The 19,793-nt window shown below is 34.9% G+C and overlaps 2 protein-coding genes across 5 annotated transcripts; one reads left to right on the top strand and one right to left on the bottom strand.

Annotated features, from left to right (window-relative positions):
- Window positions 1-120: 120 nt before the first annotated feature.
- il4i1 (interleukin 4 induced 1) lies at window positions 121-5,829 on the bottom strand. 2 transcript variants are annotated; one of them, XM_042739446.1, is made up of 9 exons: window positions 5,738-5,829; window positions 5,049-5,148; window positions 3,863-4,077; window positions 3,106-3,217; window positions 2,270-2,472; window positions 1,955-2,023; window positions 1,700-1,836; window positions 699-1,477; window positions 121-610 (listed from the first exon to the last, which is right to left on the bottom strand). In XM_042739446.1, the coding sequence occupies exons 2-8, from the start codon at window positions 5,077-5,079 to the stop codon at window positions 715-717; spliced, it is 1,530 nt and encodes a 509-aa protein (XP_042595380.1). In that variant the 5' UTR covers window positions 5,080-5,148; window positions 5,738-5,829; the 3' UTR covers window positions 121-610; window positions 699-714. The 2 variants fall into 2 exon arrangements, with proteins under 2 accessions (XP_042595380.1, XP_042595379.1); XM_042739445.1 differs by lacking the exon at window positions 5,738-5,829 and adding an exon at window positions 5,307-5,460.
- A 5,426-nt stretch (window positions 5,830-11,255) lies between these two features.
- On the top strand, window positions 11,256-14,021 carry LOC109103190 (uncharacterized protein NKAPD1-like). Of its 3 annotated transcripts, none has more exons than XM_019116556.2 (6): window positions 11,256-11,384; window positions 11,772-11,850; window positions 11,946-12,019; window positions 12,096-12,251; window positions 12,340-12,393; window positions 13,291-14,021. In XM_019116556.2, the coding sequence occupies exons 2-6, from the start codon at window positions 11,782-11,784 to the stop codon at window positions 13,694-13,696; spliced, it is 759 nt and encodes a 252-aa protein (XP_018972101.1). In that variant the 5' UTR covers window positions 11,256-11,384; window positions 11,772-11,781; the 3' UTR covers window positions 13,697-14,021. The 3 variants fall into 3 exon arrangements, with proteins under 3 accessions (XP_018972101.1, XP_042595383.1, XP_042595381.1); XM_042739449.1 differs by having other exon boundaries at window positions 11,290-11,384; window positions 11,791-11,850; XM_042739447.1 differs by lacking the exon at window positions 11,256-11,384 and adding an exon at window positions 11,407-11,593.
- The last annotated feature ends 5,772 nt before the right edge of the window (window positions 14,022-19,793 follow it).

The following is a 19,793-nucleotide window of genomic DNA, read 5'->3' on the forward strand; positions in this document are numbered from 1 at the left end:
TGTTTTACAAATTGTATCACATATAATAAGACAAAATATTTTAACAAATACACAATTTTAATAATCTATGTAACATTTTAACATTTCACTTAACTTGTAAATATATAACAAAAGGTAAGTGAATACAATTTATTTTCTGTTTAAGAAAATATATATATTATTAATGCTGTTAATAATAAAATAGTCTGTAAATACAGTTCTAGAATATTCAGTAAGGTAATACCATGTCAGTAATCTAAAATCAAATAAAGTAATACACTGAATAAATCTCAATGTTTTTTTTTTTTTTTTGTAGTCTAGGTGCATTGTTACAGGTTAATGAATAATGATACATTTTACTGAGTGTCATGATTCTTGCATAACTGCTTAGAAGATCACTAGCATTACATAAAATTTAATAAAACATCAAACAACTCCAAAATGCAAAGCACATCCCTCAACTTAATCTACTCATTTACTCCACTTTTTTCTTATTTTTTTACAATTAGTATTTGACATATAGTATCATGGCAGTGGAAGTAACAAAGTCTGGCAAAGGTTGACAGAGTGCGGTGATATCCATTGTTTCAAGTCATATTTTGACATGTCTGAGAGTGCAGTCAGTCAAAACCTGGTAAAGAAAGAGCACAAGAGGGTTACATTTCAAATTAGGCAACTATATGGTTTTCTAAATGTCTTTAGTGTATTATTATACACACCGTCATGCTTTATTTCCTACTTTGCATTATTAATTTTATCTGCAGCTCTCAGAGCAGATTTCATGGAGGTCTCAATCCAGGCATGAGGTCTGGCCGTGTGCTCTCCTGCAAAGTAAATCCTCCCCTCGTTCTGGACTATAGACTTACTATAGTCTCTCATCTGGAATGGAGTGAAGATGGCAAAGGCGCCATGGCTGTAAGGATCCAGTCCCCACTTTTTCACAACACCACCGGTGTAGAGCTGGCGGATGTGTTCTCCATGGATCTTCACCAGGTCATTCAATACCATATACTTCAACTCATCTTCATTTATAGTCTGTAGGAATGCAGCTTCATCAGAGGAGGTGTAAGAAGCCAACACAGCGCCGCCTGATATCCCGGAGAAATTATGACTGGGGTAGTGGATGAAACGTGATGGCAGATCAGTGATGCTTTTCCCACCCCGGATGCCATCATTCTCCCAGAACCTTTTGCTGAAACTCAGCACTACTTTTGTGGAGCTGGAATAGTGCAGAGACCGCAGTGCTTCCATCTTTTCGGCCGACAGAGGAGGCTTAAAGTCAATAAGGAGCGTTGCTTTGGCTGTGGCTGTCACTAACACATAATCGGCAGTAATGTTGGTCAGGGTGCCGTGGTTATGCCGGTCTTCATATGAAACGGTCACATTGTTCTGCATTTGACTGATGGCCTGGACTTTGGAGCGCGTCAGAATTGTGGCATTTAGGATAGTGTAGAATGCATTAGAGAATGATTCAAAGCCACCTTTAAATTCAGAATACCTGAAAAAGAGAAAAAGAGAATACCTGTGTCATGACTACCACTACTAACTGTTTTCAACACCGAATGCTTCTTGAGCACCAGATCAGCATGTTAGAATAATTTCTGAAGGATCATGTAATAAATGCAGGCTTGATGAGTGTAAGAGACTTCCTTAAAAACATTTAAAAAGTTGGATGGTAGTGCATAGAGGACATAAGTTTGGGTTAACCGTAATATCTTACGTGTCATTGTCATTTATATCACACTGGATGTAGAGCATCTCAGTGAGGGCTGTGTAGAAGAAGCTGTTCTCATTCAGGACATCACCAATCATACGCAAAGCTCCTCTGCTCAAATTCCCCACGTTAACTAAATACTCCTGTTACAGATTGGATTTAGAGACATCCTGCCATTAGTACTCCTATTTAGACTTAAATACATTTTTAAAGCTTATGTAAATGCTAATTAAATCTGATGACATATTACAGACATTTTACCTTAACTGAGTATGAGTCATATTTGTTCAACGTTTTCTCACAGCCCATTTTTTGCAGATCATCTTTTAACTAATAAGGAAAGAAAGGAACAATAAAATATATTAGCAAATAAATCATAAAAGCAAGATAAGGGGAAAAGTTTTGTTATTTAACAATATTACATTGTTAATGAATTCATTATTAAATTATTCTAAATGATTAAGTTATTCTGACTTCATTATTAAATAACCTCATTCATTCTCCTTTTAAATAAACATTTGGCTGGCCAGATACATAAACGTTTTTGAATAAACTGAATTTTGTCTTTTCACTCACCTTTCCCAAAGCCATGTCAAACAGTTCTCTGGCACTTTTCCCCTTCTCCCAGTCATACACAGGGTAGTTCAGAATGTCTGGGTTCTGCTTTACAGTGTAGGTTTTATAACGAAATCCATTTATAAAATAGTAAGTGTTTTCATCGTCCTGTACGAAGCTTCCAAACTCCAGGCCCAGCTTTTGTGCAAACTGCCTAAGAATCTGAAAGTGATATCATTGAAAACAAGTTGATTAAATGGATAGTTCACCCAAAAATGAAAACTGAAGAAATTGTTGAATTAAGTTGTGATTTTTGTTTTCTTTGTGCACAAAAAGTATTCTCATAGCTTCATAACATTACGGTTGAACCACTGATGTCACATGGACTATTTTAACGATGTCTTTACTACCTTTCTGGGCCTTGAACATGTCAGTTGCGTTGCTGTCTATGAAGAATCAAAAAGCTCTTGGATTTCATCAAAAATATAATTTGTGTTACGAAAATGAACGAAGGTTTTACAGGTTTGGCATGACGTGAGGGTGAGTAATTAATGACAGAATTTAGATTTTTGAGTAAACTATCCCTTTAAGTTGTCACCGGCACTTCCTCCTTCTGACCACCAGGGGTCATTGTCACTTGAGCAGAAGTTTTGATCATGTCAGTTTCACATTTTGGATTTCTGTTAGGCCTATTCGTTATGAATTACACTATCAAATAAATCTCTGCACTTTTATCTTTACTCTCAGCTGATTGTGATACAGTTTCACACTAATTATTGTCTACCCTCAGAAAATTACGTGAGCTGAACATGAAATAGAATTTGACTCTCATGGATAGTGATTAAAAAGAACTTACTTGTGGAAACTTGGGATCCTCATGGCACCGAGTTCTGCATACCAACCCTCTTTTTTGTCCCTATGTGTAAGAATTCTTCCACCTATACGCTCACTTGCCTCAATAATCGTCACCTAAGAGCAGAGAAAAAAGAATAGGCAAAAGCAGCAGACAACAGAATTAAAGGCAATGTTAATTGAAATTCTATTATAATGGCGTATAATTATAATACAGATATTAAATAGAAAGTAGATGTGCTTCTACAGAAAAGACCTTAAATAAACTTTAATCATGCAGTGCTTTACAGAAACATTTTCTAGGGATTTTCTCTGCTTCACCCACTGTATATAACCTTGATTACTGTTATTTTCTTTTCCTAGTCACGAAAATGACTGATTTCCTCATGTGCTGTAAGTTAGGAGAAGCCAGGTCATGAGATTGGGGATGTCATTTTGGAACTTGCAGAAAGTTACTATATTAGGCCACATCATGGATCTCACGTGGAAGTGGTTAGTGGTCTGAAAGGGTTAAACCCATCAATATAAATAACTAAAATAACTGGAGCTAAATTCTCATATGTGAAGAAATGAGGAAAACATATTGTTCTGCTTTTACCAATTATTTCTAATGATCTGTTGTAAATAAAGACATGATTTCCACCAGTGTTTTTTTCCTTCAGTAGTTTAAAGAGAGCTCTTCCTATCTGTATTTCCTGTTTTCATGGGTATGTTATGGTTAGTGTTAAATGATGTTTTGTGCTATGGATAGTGTTATGAGACCTTATGTCCCGCGTCCTCCAGGAACTTGGCAGCAGTGAGTCCAGCAGCACCTGCTCCGATGATTACCACATGCTGAGGGTTCTTCGATGGAGGGAGACCTTGTTCTGTTAGCTTCAGAAGGTATTCATAATCAGAGTCTTGTAAGCATTTGAAAAGAGGGTCTTCGTCTGTAGTTCCACCAGCATGGTAGGTGAAAACCAAGATCAGTGCCAGCACTGCAGGTACAGTTGAAAACAGATGTTACAGTGTAAAATGATCAAATAAAAGAGTCATTGGCAGTCAGGCTATGTTTTAAATTTATTTTCATTTATAAACACTGCAAACTCTTATGCGATTAAAATAAGTAAGCGTTCATAATTAAACAGCATTTGAAATGTGTATTTTCATAATCAGACTCCAATAGTTCAGTCAATATTACCACTTCAGAATGGATGCACTGAGAAATAGCCTACCCATAAGCCTTTGGGTTTAGTTATGTATTTCGTTACACTCTTAAGAAAAGTCTGTAAAAATAGGCATCAATGTAGGTCTACTTTGTTAATATGAATATTTTCCATATTTATTTTTCACAGGTGTTTTACCCGTATTTAGAATTACTTATTGATTTGAGTCTTGTTTTGGGGTCAAAGAAATATCCTAACGGATAGTCTGCTAACACTCCTTATTTCGTTTTTCGAATTATTACGTGAAGTTTTTCTACGACAGGTGTAGTTTTGACAGAAAATGATTTGCTATTAGCTACTTAATATAGCCTAAGGGAGTTTCTTAAAAGTTTTTCGTAAATTCCACTTATTCTTCAACATTTGCTACTACCTTTTTATAAGGTGTCAACATGGAACTTAGTTTATATATAGGCTAATTTTAGTATTGGATAGGCTAACTGAACAGCAGCGGAATGCTTTAAAAGTGCTGCCTAGCTAATGCAAGTTTTAAAAAAAATTCAGTAGACTAGTTCCGTTTTCCAGCAAAACGATCCTGTTTTCCCATTCACTCAATACTGGAAGATTTCTCCACACATGAAATGGTTTCGGTTTACTTTCTATTTATGAATGAAAAAGACTCACAACACCTATTTCACCTCTTTTGGAGTCCCTATAATTTTAATTTAGCACGTAGACTATGGCTCCGCAACTAATTCAGACAAGCACTTGGACAAATCAAAAGCACATGTCCTTCTAATACTCACAGTATTTACACGGGCTAAAGTTTTGCAACATTTTGAACTGTGCGAGCCAGAAGCCGGAGCGCCTCGCGCACCTTCTCTTGCTTGAAGTGGAAAGCGAAACCTATGAGGAACAGAAGCAATTAACAGAATGCATTGCAAAGTTATGGAGAAATCTGGCCAGCATTAATACCCGTTATATCACTATAACAGTATAAATCAAATACAAATGCAAGCTATAAAAATTCAGAATGATACTTATGATAATTGACTAATACTCACCTTCATAATGAAAAATGGTTAAAAGTGCATGGTCCAGAGTTTTTTTAACCGCTATAGATTAAATCTACGGTGTAATTACTAAAATTTGATTGTCTGAAGAGACAGAGAAGACGGATAAAGTATCTGGACAGGCTATTCCAGCTATATATGTCTATAATGAATCATGTGTGGGCTCCCCAATTCTGCAAGAAATATTTTCCCACACAGACTCAAGATTCAACCACACTGAACAAATTAGATTAGTGAGCTTTAGTATTCATTAACATACCTAATTTCCGCCAGAATCAATCATTTCTGCCACTCGTTTATGAGTTTATTCTTATGACTTTATGACCTAAATTTAACATATAGGTAAATTTCTATCAAAATGACCTGTTTCCACTTTAAGAAATGTTAAAATCTTATAGGCAAATAAATCATAGATCACTTACCAGATACCCTGTTACTCACTCTGACCGGTCCGCCCTGATCTGTTTTATAGACCACACCATGCAGAAACTGAAAGGATGGCTATGATGGTGATGATGTATTTAGCCACAAAGTTTCCAAGGCTGTCATGTTGCAGGTTAAGAAAAAAACCGGCATCTTTATCTTCATAGGCCTATTTAATGGGAAGTCATGAAGATATGGACTTTTTTTTTTTTACTCCTGGCTACAGCACATTTATTCCTTTCGACCTCAAAGTTCTGTATCTTGAGTAAGATCAAAAGGCTGGTCACAATTCTCCTCTCCCCTCTTATCAAAGCTTGAGCCTGTGTGAACTTGTCAAGTCAAGTCTGCATTACGAGTGAAAGGCATGTCACATATACATACATACATATACCATTTAAAGGTTTGAGGTCAGTAGGGTTTTTTATTATTATTATTTTGAAAGAAATTAATACTTTCAGCAAGGACATGTTAAATTGCTAAAACGTTATACTAAAGACTTAATAAAATATAATTTTTTTTTTTTTTTTTTATGAATGCTGTTCTTTTTCATTTTTTATTAAACAATGAATCCTGGAAAAAAAATAGCCCATCACAGGTTCCAAAAAATATTAAGCAGCACAACTGTTTCCAACATTGAGAATAGGCTTAATCAGCATATTAGAAGGATTCCTGAAAGATCATGTGACACTGAAGAAAGGATTATGGCTGATGCATAAGAATACGCTTTTAACACCCCTTAAATTCGTCCCTCGCACTTTTTTTCGGGGCAAGTGTGTTTCACATAGAGGTTTTCAAAGGCTGGTGTGAATAAATCTTAACTTAAAAGAGATAGGATAGTCTGTGCATGTCCTGATGTTTTATTTGCATCCGGAATGAGGTTATGTGGACATCACAGAGTGCTCAACATTCTCATGCAGTGTATGTTTAATTCATACTCAAAGCCGGTGGGCGCTCTTGCGCAGAACCTCCAAGACAGACTCATAGAAGTATTAACTTATGCTAGGAAATCCCCAATATGGCCCTGTCCCAAATGGAACACCTCATGTGCACTGGCAGTCTTATGGACTTACAATGGTTGCCGCATGCACTGAAGTCCACAAGACCGTATGTTGTCCTATTCATCATTTTAGCGTCCAAAAGGGTAGCCTACTCGCAAGTACCCCCTTTGCGGCTGCTATGCGCCCTCAATGCGCACCTTTGCCGAGCCTGCAGTGGGGCGAGCTCCGCAGCAAACTTCTACCCCACAGTTAAAGTGGCTTTACCTCACAAAAGTGCGGACTCAGAGGAAGACTGTGAGGGTTTAGTGTGCCATCTGGGACAGGGCCTATGGACAAAAGCATCACTGTTTAGGGTGAATAAGGAGCACTAACGTTTGGACTAATGAAGACATTAAACACACGATTGCTTCAATATGGTTTTTGTGAGTTTTTTCAAGTTATCTCCAGATAATAAATAAAGTATATGAATAATGCAGTGCTAGGCCTAATTGACATTGCATTTATTACAGTATGTTCTGCCTTATTCTGTGATAAAAATGGGGAAAAAAGTGTTTGTATAAACAAATCATAAAATTATCATTTGAAAATATAAGAAAAATATTATATAATACAAATTATTGGTTATTGTCCTTTTGATTTGCCAATAAAAAGTATAAGAAATAAGAAAAAAAATTAAATGGGTCAATTAAAATAAATAAATAAATAAATAAATACATTCAAAAATTATTACATTTGACATTTCTGTCCCCCTCGCTTCTGAAATGATGGCTATGCCCCAGGGCTGATGTAAATTCAGCTTTGCCACTGCAGGAATAGACTGGCTGTTTCTCACTTCCAAGAATGCAAAGAAAGGACTAACCAGTTGAAAGAACGTTGAAAGAATTAACTCAGAAGGACATAAGGCAGTTGGCATGGCAACTGTTTTATATGACAGCAACATGGCGAAGGATGCATTCTGCGCTTAAAAATAAACAATGGAATCAATGGCGCCTAAGAAAGCATATTGAGAAATAATATTTCTAAAGTATTTTAAAATAGAAAACTGTTATTTTAAATCATAATAATATTTCAAAATATTATGCTACTGCTTTTGATCAAATTAATGCAGTCTTGATGAGCATAAGTCACTTCTTTTTGGGATCAGTAAGATGTTTAATGTTTACCTGGAAACGTGTCTTGGGGCAAAATGCCACCTTATTAGAAAAAAAATGCCCCTGTATAATTAAACTAAACCTATTACGGCTGTTGCAAATAAATTGAAAATGTAAATTAAAAGTGTCGACTCATTTCATATTTCTTTTTACGTGCTTTAACAGTGTTGCAAATTAAAACCAATCGCACATGATTCTGTTGAGCTTATGAATGCAATCAGAAGCGTTCAGATTAGCCATCGCTGAAACGCTGGAGTTTTGTTCAGTGCATGTGTTCTGAGCTGCAGAAGAGACGCTGTTGCCCAGGCACTTTCCAAGACTGAGTGAAACTGTTTGGCCTTCTTTAGGTGTGCGCTTAAATGGGCAAGTGAACATAAACAGCTGGAAAAGTAATCGAATGCTAGTTAGTACATTAGATTCTGAATTCTATGAGAGAATCCTACTGTATAAACCTGCTGCTGTCTTTGTCATTAGTGTTAATCAAAAAACAAAAGAAAACGAGAGAATCATTCACTGCTCTTAATTAATTACTTTTGTAACTTTATAAATTAATTTATATTTAATATTTAAGACTATGCAGTGCTTTATTTTTACATTTGATTACTTTATTCAATTTCTGTTTCCACCTTATTTTTCAATGCTGAAGTAAGATGTTTTCTGTGAATGTGCAAGACTTCCGCTTCATTAGACGCGATAAATAACGAGAAGAATAACATAGTGCCATAAATAGTAAAACTGTTTGTACTGCAACCCAGTGTGTTTATAATTAAGACAATACATTAAAATTATATGGTAAGAAACCCCAGTTTGCAATATCAAGCAGCAGAACGAGCTGTTTTGTACAATTAAAAATAACTGGAAGTGGATGATACTGGAAGCTATAGACATATTAAATAGACACATTAAATTTATAGAAGTCTAGGACTGGCCTCTAACACTAGCTTGCTCTATTCTTTTTCTATTATTATTTATTATATTATATAATAAATGATTTATTATATAATAAAAAATTAAAAAAAAAAAACTTGCTACATGACAACTGAGACTTGTCATAGCTCATACATATTGCTCTTTTGTTGCTTTGGTTATATTGTTCTGATTTATTAGTAGATGTGTGTGTGTGTGTGTGTGTGTGTGTGTGTGTGTGTGTGTGTGTGTGTGTATATATATATTATATATATATATAAATATATATATATATATACAGTACAGGTCAAAAGTTTGGAAACATTACTATTTTTTAATGTTTTTGAAAGAAGTCTCTTCTGCTCATCAAGCCTGCATTTATTTGATCAAAAATACAGATAAAACAGTAATATTGTGAAATATTATTACAACTTAAAATAAAAGTTTTCTATTTGAATATACTTTTAAAAAATAATTTATTCCTGTGATGCAAAGCTGAATTTTCAGCATCATTACTCCAGCCTTCAGTGTCACATGTAACATCCAGTCTATCACATGATCATTTAGAAATCATTCTAATATTCTGATTTATTATGAGTGTTGGAAACAGTTCTGCTGTCTAATATATTTGATGAATAAAAGGTTAAAAAGAACTGCATTTATTCAAAATAAAAATAAAAAATTCTAATAATATATATTCTAATAATATATTTTCTTTACTATCACTTTTTATCAATTTAACAACCTTGCTGAATAAAAGTATTGATTTTATTTAAAAAAAGAAAGAAAAAAAAATTACTGACCCCAAATTACTGACCAGTAGTGTATATTGTTATTACAAAATATTTTAAAAACATTTTTTTTTTTTTTAACTTTTTATTCATCAAAGTATCCTAAAAAAGTATCACATGTTCTGAAAAAATATTAAGCAGCAGAACTGTTTCCAACTTTGATAATGAATCATCATATTAGAATGATTTCTAAAGGATCATGTGATAATGATCCTAAAAATTCAGCTTTGCATCACAGAAATAAATGATAATTTAAAGTATAATAAATTTAAAAACAATTATTTTAAATTGTAATAATATATCACAATATTACATTTTTTTTCTGTATTTTTGATGAGCAGAAGAAACTTCTTTCAAAAACATTAAAAATAGTAATGTTTCCAAACTTTTGACCTGTACTGTATATATATATACATACATATATATATATATATATATATATATATATATATATATATATATATATATATATATATATATGTGTATTGTGTACATTTATTATGTATATATAAATACACACGGTGTATTGTGTACAATTGCATCCAAAATAAAAGTTTTTACTTTTCTGTTTACTGCAAAAACAGAAGTTCAAAGACAATATTGCAAGAGGGCTGCATGCTTGTTTTTCTGTTAAATTTGTTGGCCGCATACGCCTTTGAAGATGACTCATTTCAGGAAAACAACCATTATAAAATCCCAGTAATTTCTTTCTAACTTTGAAATGTAATGTATACTTCACATGTGTATACAGTATGTGTTACAACAGTTACAAGTTACAACTGGTGTCATCAGCAAAACTGAGACTTATTATGTCTCTGTATGCATTTATCTATTTCGTTATACAATCGTTTTACATCAGACTTTTTTGTCTGTTCTGCTGATGCCATCATATACCACCTGTAGTTGGCCAATGTCAATAAACGACCTACAGTAGGTGTCAGGTGCTCTGCTGGCTGTTGGTCCTCATTATTCCATTGAGCATTCAATAAACACCCTGGAACTGAATGTGCTTTTGTGGTCATATAACTTTTTCTCACGAAGGGACTATCGTCTAGCAGACACTTCCCCAGGCTAAAAGCATAACTGTGACAACCACATATCCTGCAGCAGACATAGTCACATGCACCATGCTTGCATATAAACATGCTGTTTATGTAGCATGTATCAGAAAACAAAATTTCTTACATTGTTTGGGGAATTCCAGTGTAATTAAAATCCTAAAATCCCTTTCAATTTCAATTTTCTCTCTCTCTCTCTCTCTCTCTCTCTCTCTCTCTCTGTCTTTCATTGTCTTCCTAAAGCGGAATTTCTGATGAATGAGGATCTGGATTCTGGAGTGATATATTGCAACATTGTGTTGATGTCACTGTGACACAACAGACCCCGTGATATGTAACTATAACCTACAAATCAGATTAAATAGAGAATTTCCATAATGTTCTGCTTATGTGTGTCATTGTTTAAAGTAGATGAACATAAAAGAATATTCAAAACAATTTGTGAAAAACATGCGTATTCTACTCGGTTTTTAAACTTAAAAAAAACTCGGTTTTTAAACTTAAAAAAAAAAGTAATTCTTTTCTGGTGTTTTCTAGATGATTTTCAAATAGCACTTCTAATATTTAGAAGGACGTGATTAATTATGACTTTTACTATGAAATGAATGTTTTCGCTTATTCGCTACTTTTATTTTGAAATAACTCCAGTGCGTAAGTTGCAGAGGAAGTTAATACAATCTACTTTTTTTGTTGCCACGTTCACGTTGCTTATTACATTTCAGATTTACTGAATAATAGAAAGGTCAGTTCATCCTTTACAGTTTTAAAAACCGATTTATGTTGCTAAATGACTGTAACTTACTTTAACTAAATAAACCTTTAATTTAACTGAACGGTTGTGTTACCTAGTAGGAAAACGTCAGAGGGAACCAATTAGTGAACTACAGTCAAGAGATGTTGCCACTCTCATGTTTACATGACAAAAACATGCCAAGTCCAATGTTTATTTGGGTATTTAATCGCTTATTTTTGCATATCCATATATATTTTTGCTTGGCTACTGGATTTCCTCTAAAGCGATTCTGTCCGAAATAGATATGAAATCCTTGGTTTCTCAGACAACAGCTTTGTGTAGATTATATAGAGAGCTTTTGAAACATTAAACTTTGCTGTGGTATGGTGTTTGAAGGTTTGATATCATGTCGAAGGTGTCTATGGGTAAAGTACTGCTCCGAAATGTCATCAGACACACAGACGCCCATAACAAGGTATATTATTAACTTATAAATTTGCATTATTTCAGCACTTTTATATATTAGCTGAATCAAATCAGTCTTTGTAATGTTTAAACTTCTAATTTCAGATTCAAGAGGAGTCTGAGATGTGGAAATTGAGGGATCTTGAGCGACAAGCCACGTCTCATTTCCCAAAGCAGAGGTACAGACGGCACAACCTTTGTTTATTGCTCGTGATGTCTTTTTCTCTTTAGTGACCATGTGTGATTCTCATTTAGGGGCCGCATGCACTGTGACCGTTACTTGGATGACTCGGAGGGGTCCATGCGAGAGCGGCTTGGAGACAGGAGAGATGAGGTGTCTGAGAGAGACGAGAGGGAGGCTCGATACTGGACACGAAAACTGTATGAGTTTGAAGCCAATGATCCTGACAGGTATTGCTGGTGTATTAATTATTTTGTATGGTTGAAACATGCAATTATTTTTGTATGCTTTCCTGTGATCGCTGTTCTGTCTCCTCAGGTGGGGCCACAGTGGCTTTAAGGAGCTTTATCCAGAAGAATTTTATCCTGATGGGTAAGGAGAAGCACTTCTGCCACCGACTAATTAATATTCAGCATATTTTTGCAGGATCTTTAAAGAGCAGTGGTATTTAACATGGTCTGTGGTAATGCAGGGGTCCATTATTCTTTGATGATTACATTCACATTACTGTTAACGTTGACAGAAATTTTGTGAAACAATTTACAAAAAAAAAAAAAAAAAAAATATATATATATATATATATATATATATATATATATATATATATATATATAATAAATAATTTTAATTTAAGAATACATTCTAAAATAATATAAAAATACATCACATTGAATTCAAAGTAAAATAATATTGTATACTGTGTGTAATTCCAAAAGATTCTTTTTATAGAGTCTTTTTTTTTTCATTTAATCTTAAAATAAATAATTTTATAGAATTTTACAGAGTAGGGGTCACCAATTATGGTTTAATCTTAAAACTAAATTTTGTGGGGAAAAAACGTTTTACAAAAATATATAATATTAAATTGAATAAAAAAAAAAAAAACATGTTCAACTAAATGTTTCACTTTCCCACCCAAATTAAAATGTGTTATGTAAAATATATGTATATTTATAATGATTATTTTTTGCCTTTTTATGTAACCATCAGAGAAAAACATGAAATACAAAGATTTATGAATTACTACTCTTTTTTTATTTTTTATTTTCCCACTCAATTTTTAATTGAAAAGTTTTCTAAAGAAGTAAATAATCCTAAATCATGTAATATATTTTAATTATGATTTTTTTTAAATAATAAAGTAAGTTATATAGAACTTAAATTTAATTCTAGAATAATTTCATTCATAATCTCAATATATACAGTTATTTAAAATATTCCAGCAGCATATTTTGCTTGTTTAATGCTATATTTATTCTTTTATTTCAGGGGAAAAGACTGCAGCAATAGTAAACACAAAAGGAAAAAACACAAGCACAAACTAGACACTGACATAGAGAAATCTTCCAAGAAATCGTCTAAGAAAAAGAAAAAGGAGAAGAAGAGAAGGAAGAATGCTGCCTCAGGCTCTGAGACCTGCAGCGATGAGGAGGACACCGTCAGGAGGAAACGGAGGAGGAAGGGAGGTAAGAGCAAGCGGAGGAAAAAGGAGCACAAAAACAAAGACAGAACCGAGGACGGTGACACAGAGGACAGCCATTCAGACACAAGGACGAGAACGCACAAGAAGAGAGACTGCCCTGAAACGGACACACTGACCGAACCTCTAAGAAAAAAGCGGAAAAACTGGAAAGTGGCAAATGAGGAGAGATCAGAGGAGAGCTCTGATGCTTGACTTTTCAATATCACCTGTCTTCTTGACTATGCTAACTCTAGACAATTGCATATCATATATTTGGGAGACTCTGATCGTGGGTCTGGAGTCATTAACTTGATCTTTATACCTCATCAAACAGACACTTGATGGCTTTTTTCACCATGTTCGCATCCAGGAGAACTTGTCTAATTTTTATGAGGTTGTATGTTTTTTCTAAACATTTTTATATATCTCTGAACATGTTTTTTTTATTACTCATTAGACTGAAGAATTTTTATTGTCATAAAAAAAACTCAGGTATTCTTCTACCATGTGTGAAATGGAATTAAATTGTTTATATATATACTTGTATACTTGAACCTGTCAGGTATGACAATACAATTGTGTGTGTGTGTGTGTGTGTGTGTGTGTGTGTGTGTGTGTGTGTGTGTGTGTGTGTGTGTGTGTGTGTATAATTTTTTTTTGCCAAACAATATCTGCGTGTTCAGTTTGAGTGACTGAATATGTCATATAGCTGATGACCGAAAGGTGGCGCTGTTGCACATCAGACGACAATCTCAACTCGAGGCTGCCTGGTTGTCTTTTAAAGACTTGTTTTGAACGTTTGCTTGTAAACACCGTACACACAGTAAATGCTATTTCGCTACTGTTTACTTCCGACATTTACTGATAATGGCTACTTCCTCTTGCTAATGTGTCCGCTTTCACTGATTCACTTGCACTTAACTACCAAAGGTCAAACATTCATGTCATATAAATTTAATTATATAATTAAAGCTGACTTTGGAACAAGGTTTTTCTTAAAAGCTGAAGCCCCCGTCGGAGGAATTGACTTGTTTGTCAGTGTTTATCGTTATTGCTCTCTTCCACGGAGTCCACGAGCGGTGTGTGTTTTGGAAAGGGGTGCCCACTCATTATTCTGATCACCGGCTGCCATCTCCCGCGTAAACACGGAGCAGTCTGCGTAAAGAACATTGCGTCTCTATGGTAATGAGCACTGCCCTTTCCCAACAGCTCAAAACAACTCATGAAATTATCAAACACTTTAAAGCTGCCCAGCTTCATAATGAAATCAAATTAAATTTGGCCAGCTTTCATCAGCTGAGATTGAGCTGTTCTGTGTCTTCATTAACACACGGATCAGAGGAACACGCTGCCCTCTTGGTCTCTTTGTGACTGTTCCGGTTCATACTGTGATGTTTTTGTCCAATTTGATGCCCCTTCGTTGACACCAAACCAGTGTGATCATTTTAATTCACATAACTTTCCTTCAGCATTATCAGTAATTTCAGAATGATCATATCATCATTAAAAAAAATATATATATATCTGCTAAAATCAGGTAATACTGTGGGTGAAAAACATTCAAATTAAAGTAGCTAGTTTGAGAAATATACTGTTTTTCGTTTAGTTTCATGTTAGTTTGCTTGCTTGAGACATTTGATGTTCTGGAAAATATGAGTAAAGCTGCTGAAAAAAGTGTTCTCTATACAAAGTAATAATATGTTTTATTTATATGCCACTTTTCTATAACCAAAGGTTGCTTTTTACACAAATGGAGGGATCAGAGAAAGCATTTATAACAAAACATTTTCTAAAAATGTACATTGGGGTCAGTAAATATTACTTTTATTCAGCATGGATGCATTAAATAAAACAAAAGTGACAGTAAAGACATTTATAATGTAAAAAACATTTCAAATAAAAAACATTCTTTTAAACTTTCTACATGAAATAATCCTGGGGGAAAAACAAAGTATCACAGTCTCCACAAAAATACTGAATATTAAAGAAAATGTTTATTTATGAGCAAATCAGAATGATTTCTGAAGGATCATGTGACACTGAGGACTGGAGTAATGATGCTGAAAATTCAGCTTTGCATCAAATAAATAAATTAAATTTACAATTACATAATTTTGATCAAATAAATGCAGCCTTACATAATGTAACTGAACATGTTAAGCCACTATAATAAATCTTTTGTCAGCCCTGTAATTGTTTTATATTAAAGTCATCATTTATGCTTTCTAAGTTTAACAAAGCAGAATCTTCCCCTGAGGAATCAGCTGCATAATTTATCTACTTGCTGTTTGTTTAGTATAGAAGTCTAAAGACAGCTGATGAAGAACCTCAGAAAAGGAAGAACACTGATCTCATGTTTTTATTTGATTCCCATTACTCTACAATTGTGTGGGGTATGTTCCTTCTTCAAGTTAACCATGTCAGAACTACCTTAGCCATGCAGGTCAATCCAATAATCCTTCTTTATTGAGTTCTGCCTGCAGAGCACTTCATATTTACGTCATATTGTGACGGTGTAGAGATGCTTGTCTCTATCATAAGATAAGAATGCATTACCAGAAATTGGGTTGAGTTATTTCAGGATATTCCTCACAATATTAAAACACATTATTCAGGAATTTGCTACGGTTTTGAGTTAAATGTAATCTTTATCTGTTGGTCTGGTCTATATATGACGTAGGTGGTTTGCAGAGGATCAGATGAGTGCATCACTGTGTACATTGCATATAGGTAGAGATTACACTGAAGTGTGCATGTGCTTTCAGCTCTTTATTGACATCATATCTGTGAGTCACCAGCCATGTGTTTGATAAAATCCCATTCTGTTTGCTTCTTAGAGGCAGATGATGTTTCGCTTTTAAGTATCATTTATCAAAACTAGAAAAAGGTCATATCCTGAAGAGGATTACAAATGGGCCAAACGGAGGAAGTATAATACATCCTCAAAGTTGGTACTGAGTTGTGGTGATTCCCTCCAGTAAGTTTCATTATGAATCACCTACTTCATATGTGGTCAGTTATTCATTCTGCTTTAATAATAGCTTCTCACGCCAACATTAAATAATGGCTGGCCTTTATAATATTTAGATTTATCCATTCTTTTATATTCAAAGCAACTTATAAAAGAAGAACAACACTATTATTATTATACTATTATTAAATACACTATTACACTATTGTCAAAATTCAGCAGGAAATGGTCCATTGTCAATAGCGTGGCAATGTATGAAGCTCTGCTCACACAGAAGTCACTTTCAAACCAAGCAGCTGTCTGTTGTTCATCACAAATTCACGTGACCCACATGAAACCATTGTGAAATCTGTGGAAATCCTTAGCTTTCATGTGAAATTGCTGATTGTGTGAATTCCTGTTGTGGTACCATTTATACCATAGCCATTAATCAGCAAATTTTCATGGGCAAAATCAAGTAATTTCGATAGGAATCCATGCGATTTGAGCAAAAAAAATAAAAAATCCAACACAGATTTGGTTTGCAAGTAACTTCTGTGAGAGCTGAGACAATGGACCTTTTTTTTTGCTCATGAAATTTCACTAGCGCATCTTGAATGAATGGATTTCACCCACAACAACAACAACAGTAATTGTGCTCCTCTGTAGTAAAGGCCCCAGTATACTTCAAGCAAAATCAAAGAGTAAGTGACGTCATTTCAAACAAAATCAGACCAAAACTAAGTTTTATTGTAAGTTGTTTTTTGGAATTGAGCTTTCTGGAAAAGTGTTTTCCGGTTGGTAAACACCTCTGAATTACTATTGGTCCACGGCAATGACCTTTTGAAAATAGCGTTCACGGAAGTACCATGACGCATGCGTGTAAACACACGGTGAAGACAAACACGGAAGAGCAGAAATGGTTGAACTACTGATGTCAAATGGACTATTTTAACAATGTCCTTACTACCTTTCTAGGCCTTGAACATCTCAGTTACATTGCTGTCTATGCAGGGTCAGAAATCTCTTGGATTTCATAAAAAATATCTTAATTCCTGTTCTGAAGATGAATGAAGGTCTTGCAGGTTTGGAACAACATTTTTTTTTTTGGTGAACTATCCCTTTAAGTCGAAGTTCTAATTAAAAGTGACACTGAGATGGTTTTTATGTTTAATACTGTAAAGCTGCTTGCTTTAAAACGGTCTATTGTATAAAGTGCTAAAAAATAAACATGACTTGACTGGAGTGCTTAATTTCAAACATGTCCACATCACTATGATCGAATGCTCTCTCAACTGCTGTTTCCTCACTGCTGTCATTGTTTTTAGTTCTGTTTATTATTATTCCAGTATTGGGGTGTTTGCTAACAGTAGACCATTGCAAAGATATTTCCAACTCCTTTTTACCCCTAAAAAAAGAATGAAAAAGAAAGAACTTTGTCTTGAGTATCGGGGCATTAAATGTGACCACAGCTTAATACCGATTCATGCTATTAATGTCAAGATGTATGACCTTCTTTATGACATTCTTGCAGCTACAGTTTAGCATAGAAAATCTGATCAGATTACTTTTTTGCTGGTTTTAAAAAAATCGCAATTTTAGTAACATTTTCTCAAGGTGAAGTCAAATGACATGTGGTTTAAGGATTGTGGACCCCATGGCGCTCATTAACATGCCCACTGCTGAGAATCTTTCAAGGTTAATAGACAGCTGCTGCAGTCCTTGCGCTGAACACGCGCTGTTTCCCGGATTGCTCTCCAAATCAGTTGTGCATCCAGGCTGACCCTCTCACACACTTTGCTTCAATTAGCCACCAAGTGAATCATCGGGTCAATCTGCTGCCGTTGCCATGACTACCTGACGTAAAGGATTTGGATTCTGTCGACACTACTGGAGAATTCAGCAACATCACTGCTGAGAATTTGTATGTTATCATGTATATGATTTCGGATGCAGCATAGGTGTTCTGAGCAGTTTTTAGCATAATGCTATGCAGTTGTGCTTATAGCATTTCTAGGTGGCTGCTAAATAGTTCTGAGTGGAATTTAGCATGTTGTTGGGCAGTTGGGTGTTGTGGTTGCTTAAGGCTATGACTAATATAAATGTTTTCAATTATGTAAAGAAAGTCTACTGTAAGAATTGGACCAGACAGATAACCTTATTATAGCCTGGGTTTCATAACAACATTCGCCTGACTTTTGCCCTTAAACATCACACTCTGCTGTGTTGTTTCATAATATAAATGGTGTTTGAGCAACCAGTCCCTCGTGTTCAGTTCAAAGTCACCCAGGGCACATTTTGGCCCCAAAAACACCCATCAGCAGCATGATACTCCTCCATCACCTCTGTTAAATACTCATAAGCCTTATGGCGTGATATCAATGAATGTCTTTGCCATACTCAGAAAAAAAGAGGAGGAAATGGATGTATGATCCAGGGGGGAAAACAGCTTTCAAGGAGCTTTGATTTGAGCAGTCAACCCCCTGCCCTCCCTCACTTTCACATCTCTGCTATCACACCTCCGCCTGCAGAGCCTTATGGGACGCAAGTTTGACGTCAGCGAATGTCAGCTCAGCCCATAGTCTGCCTCTGCTGCTAAATGGCTGCAGTAATTGATTCGGAAGAGCAGAGCGAGCCTCCAGCTAATTGGTCTGTGGCAGCAGCTGCTCTGTTTCAGGTCTTTCCTCACATCTTCTCCCAGTTCACGTCAAACAAACAGACCAACGCACTTTTATAAACTGTGCAAATATCAGGGGGAGGTTGGCCGTGCATCTGATGGATGATTGAAAAGTACTAAAGTGCTCTGCTCTGGAAGGTTCTGCAATGTGTTATCAGTGTTTCACTTTGGAGAAGTGCATGAATATGGTGTTTTTGTCAACTAGTTGTTGCCTACTTGAACATGATTTTCTTTGTTTGAAAGCAATGGACAATTTTGGATCTGATGCTCATCCTTTAAGCTGTTTCATAAAAGAAAAAGCATTTGTGATGTTAAAGGGATAGTTCACCCAAAACTGAAAATTCTGTCATTAATTACTCACCCTTTGTTCATCTTTGGAACACAAATTAAGATATTTTTGATGAAATCTGAGAGCTTTCTGACTTTGCATATAGACAGCAATGCAAATGACACGTTTAAGGCCCAGAAAGGTAGTAAAGACATTGTTAAAATGGTCCATGCGACATCAGTGGTTCAACGTTAATTTTATGAAGCTACGATGTGCAAAGGAAACAAAAATAACAACTTTTTTTAATAACTTCTTCTCTTCCGTGACAGTCTTCGATGCATGTTCATGTCAGTACCACAGCGGATTTATGGAATTACCTTCCTAGCTAACCAAAAAATAAGCTCAAAACATTCTG

Source organism: Cyprinus carpio, chromosome B15, assembly GCF_018340385.1.
Source record: "Cyprinus carpio isolate SPL01 chromosome B15, ASM1834038v1, whole genome shotgun sequence".
NCBI lineage: Eukaryota > Metazoa > Chordata > Actinopteri > Cypriniformes > Cyprinidae > Cyprinus > Cyprinus carpio.

What these genes read in the sequence shown, in the direction of transcription:
- il4i1 (XM_042739445.1), bottom strand. An exon ending in GAGGATCCCAAGTTTCCACA is followed by an intron (nt 2,473 to 3,105) that starts AGTAAGTTCTTT and finishes GATATCACTTTC; the next exon opens with AGATTCTTAGGCAGTTTGCA. An exon ending in ATGACTCATACTCAGTTAAG is followed by an intron (nt 1,837 to 1,954) that starts GTAAAATGTCTG and finishes AATCTGTAACAG; the next exon opens with GAGTATTTAGTTAACGTGGG.
- LOC109103190 (XM_042739447.1), top strand. Translation starts at nt 11,559, where the DNA reads ATGACAAAAACATGCCAAGTCCAATGTTTATTTGG. An exon ending in ACACAGACGCCCATAACAAG is followed by an intron (nt 11,851 to 11,945) that starts GTATATTATTAA and finishes TTCTAATTTCAG; the next exon opens with ATTCAAGAGGAGTCTGAGAT. An exon ending in TCTCATTTCCCAAAGCAGAG is followed by an intron (nt 12,020 to 12,095) that starts GTACAGACGGCA and finishes ATTCTCATTTAG; the next exon opens with GGGCCGCATGCACTGTGACC.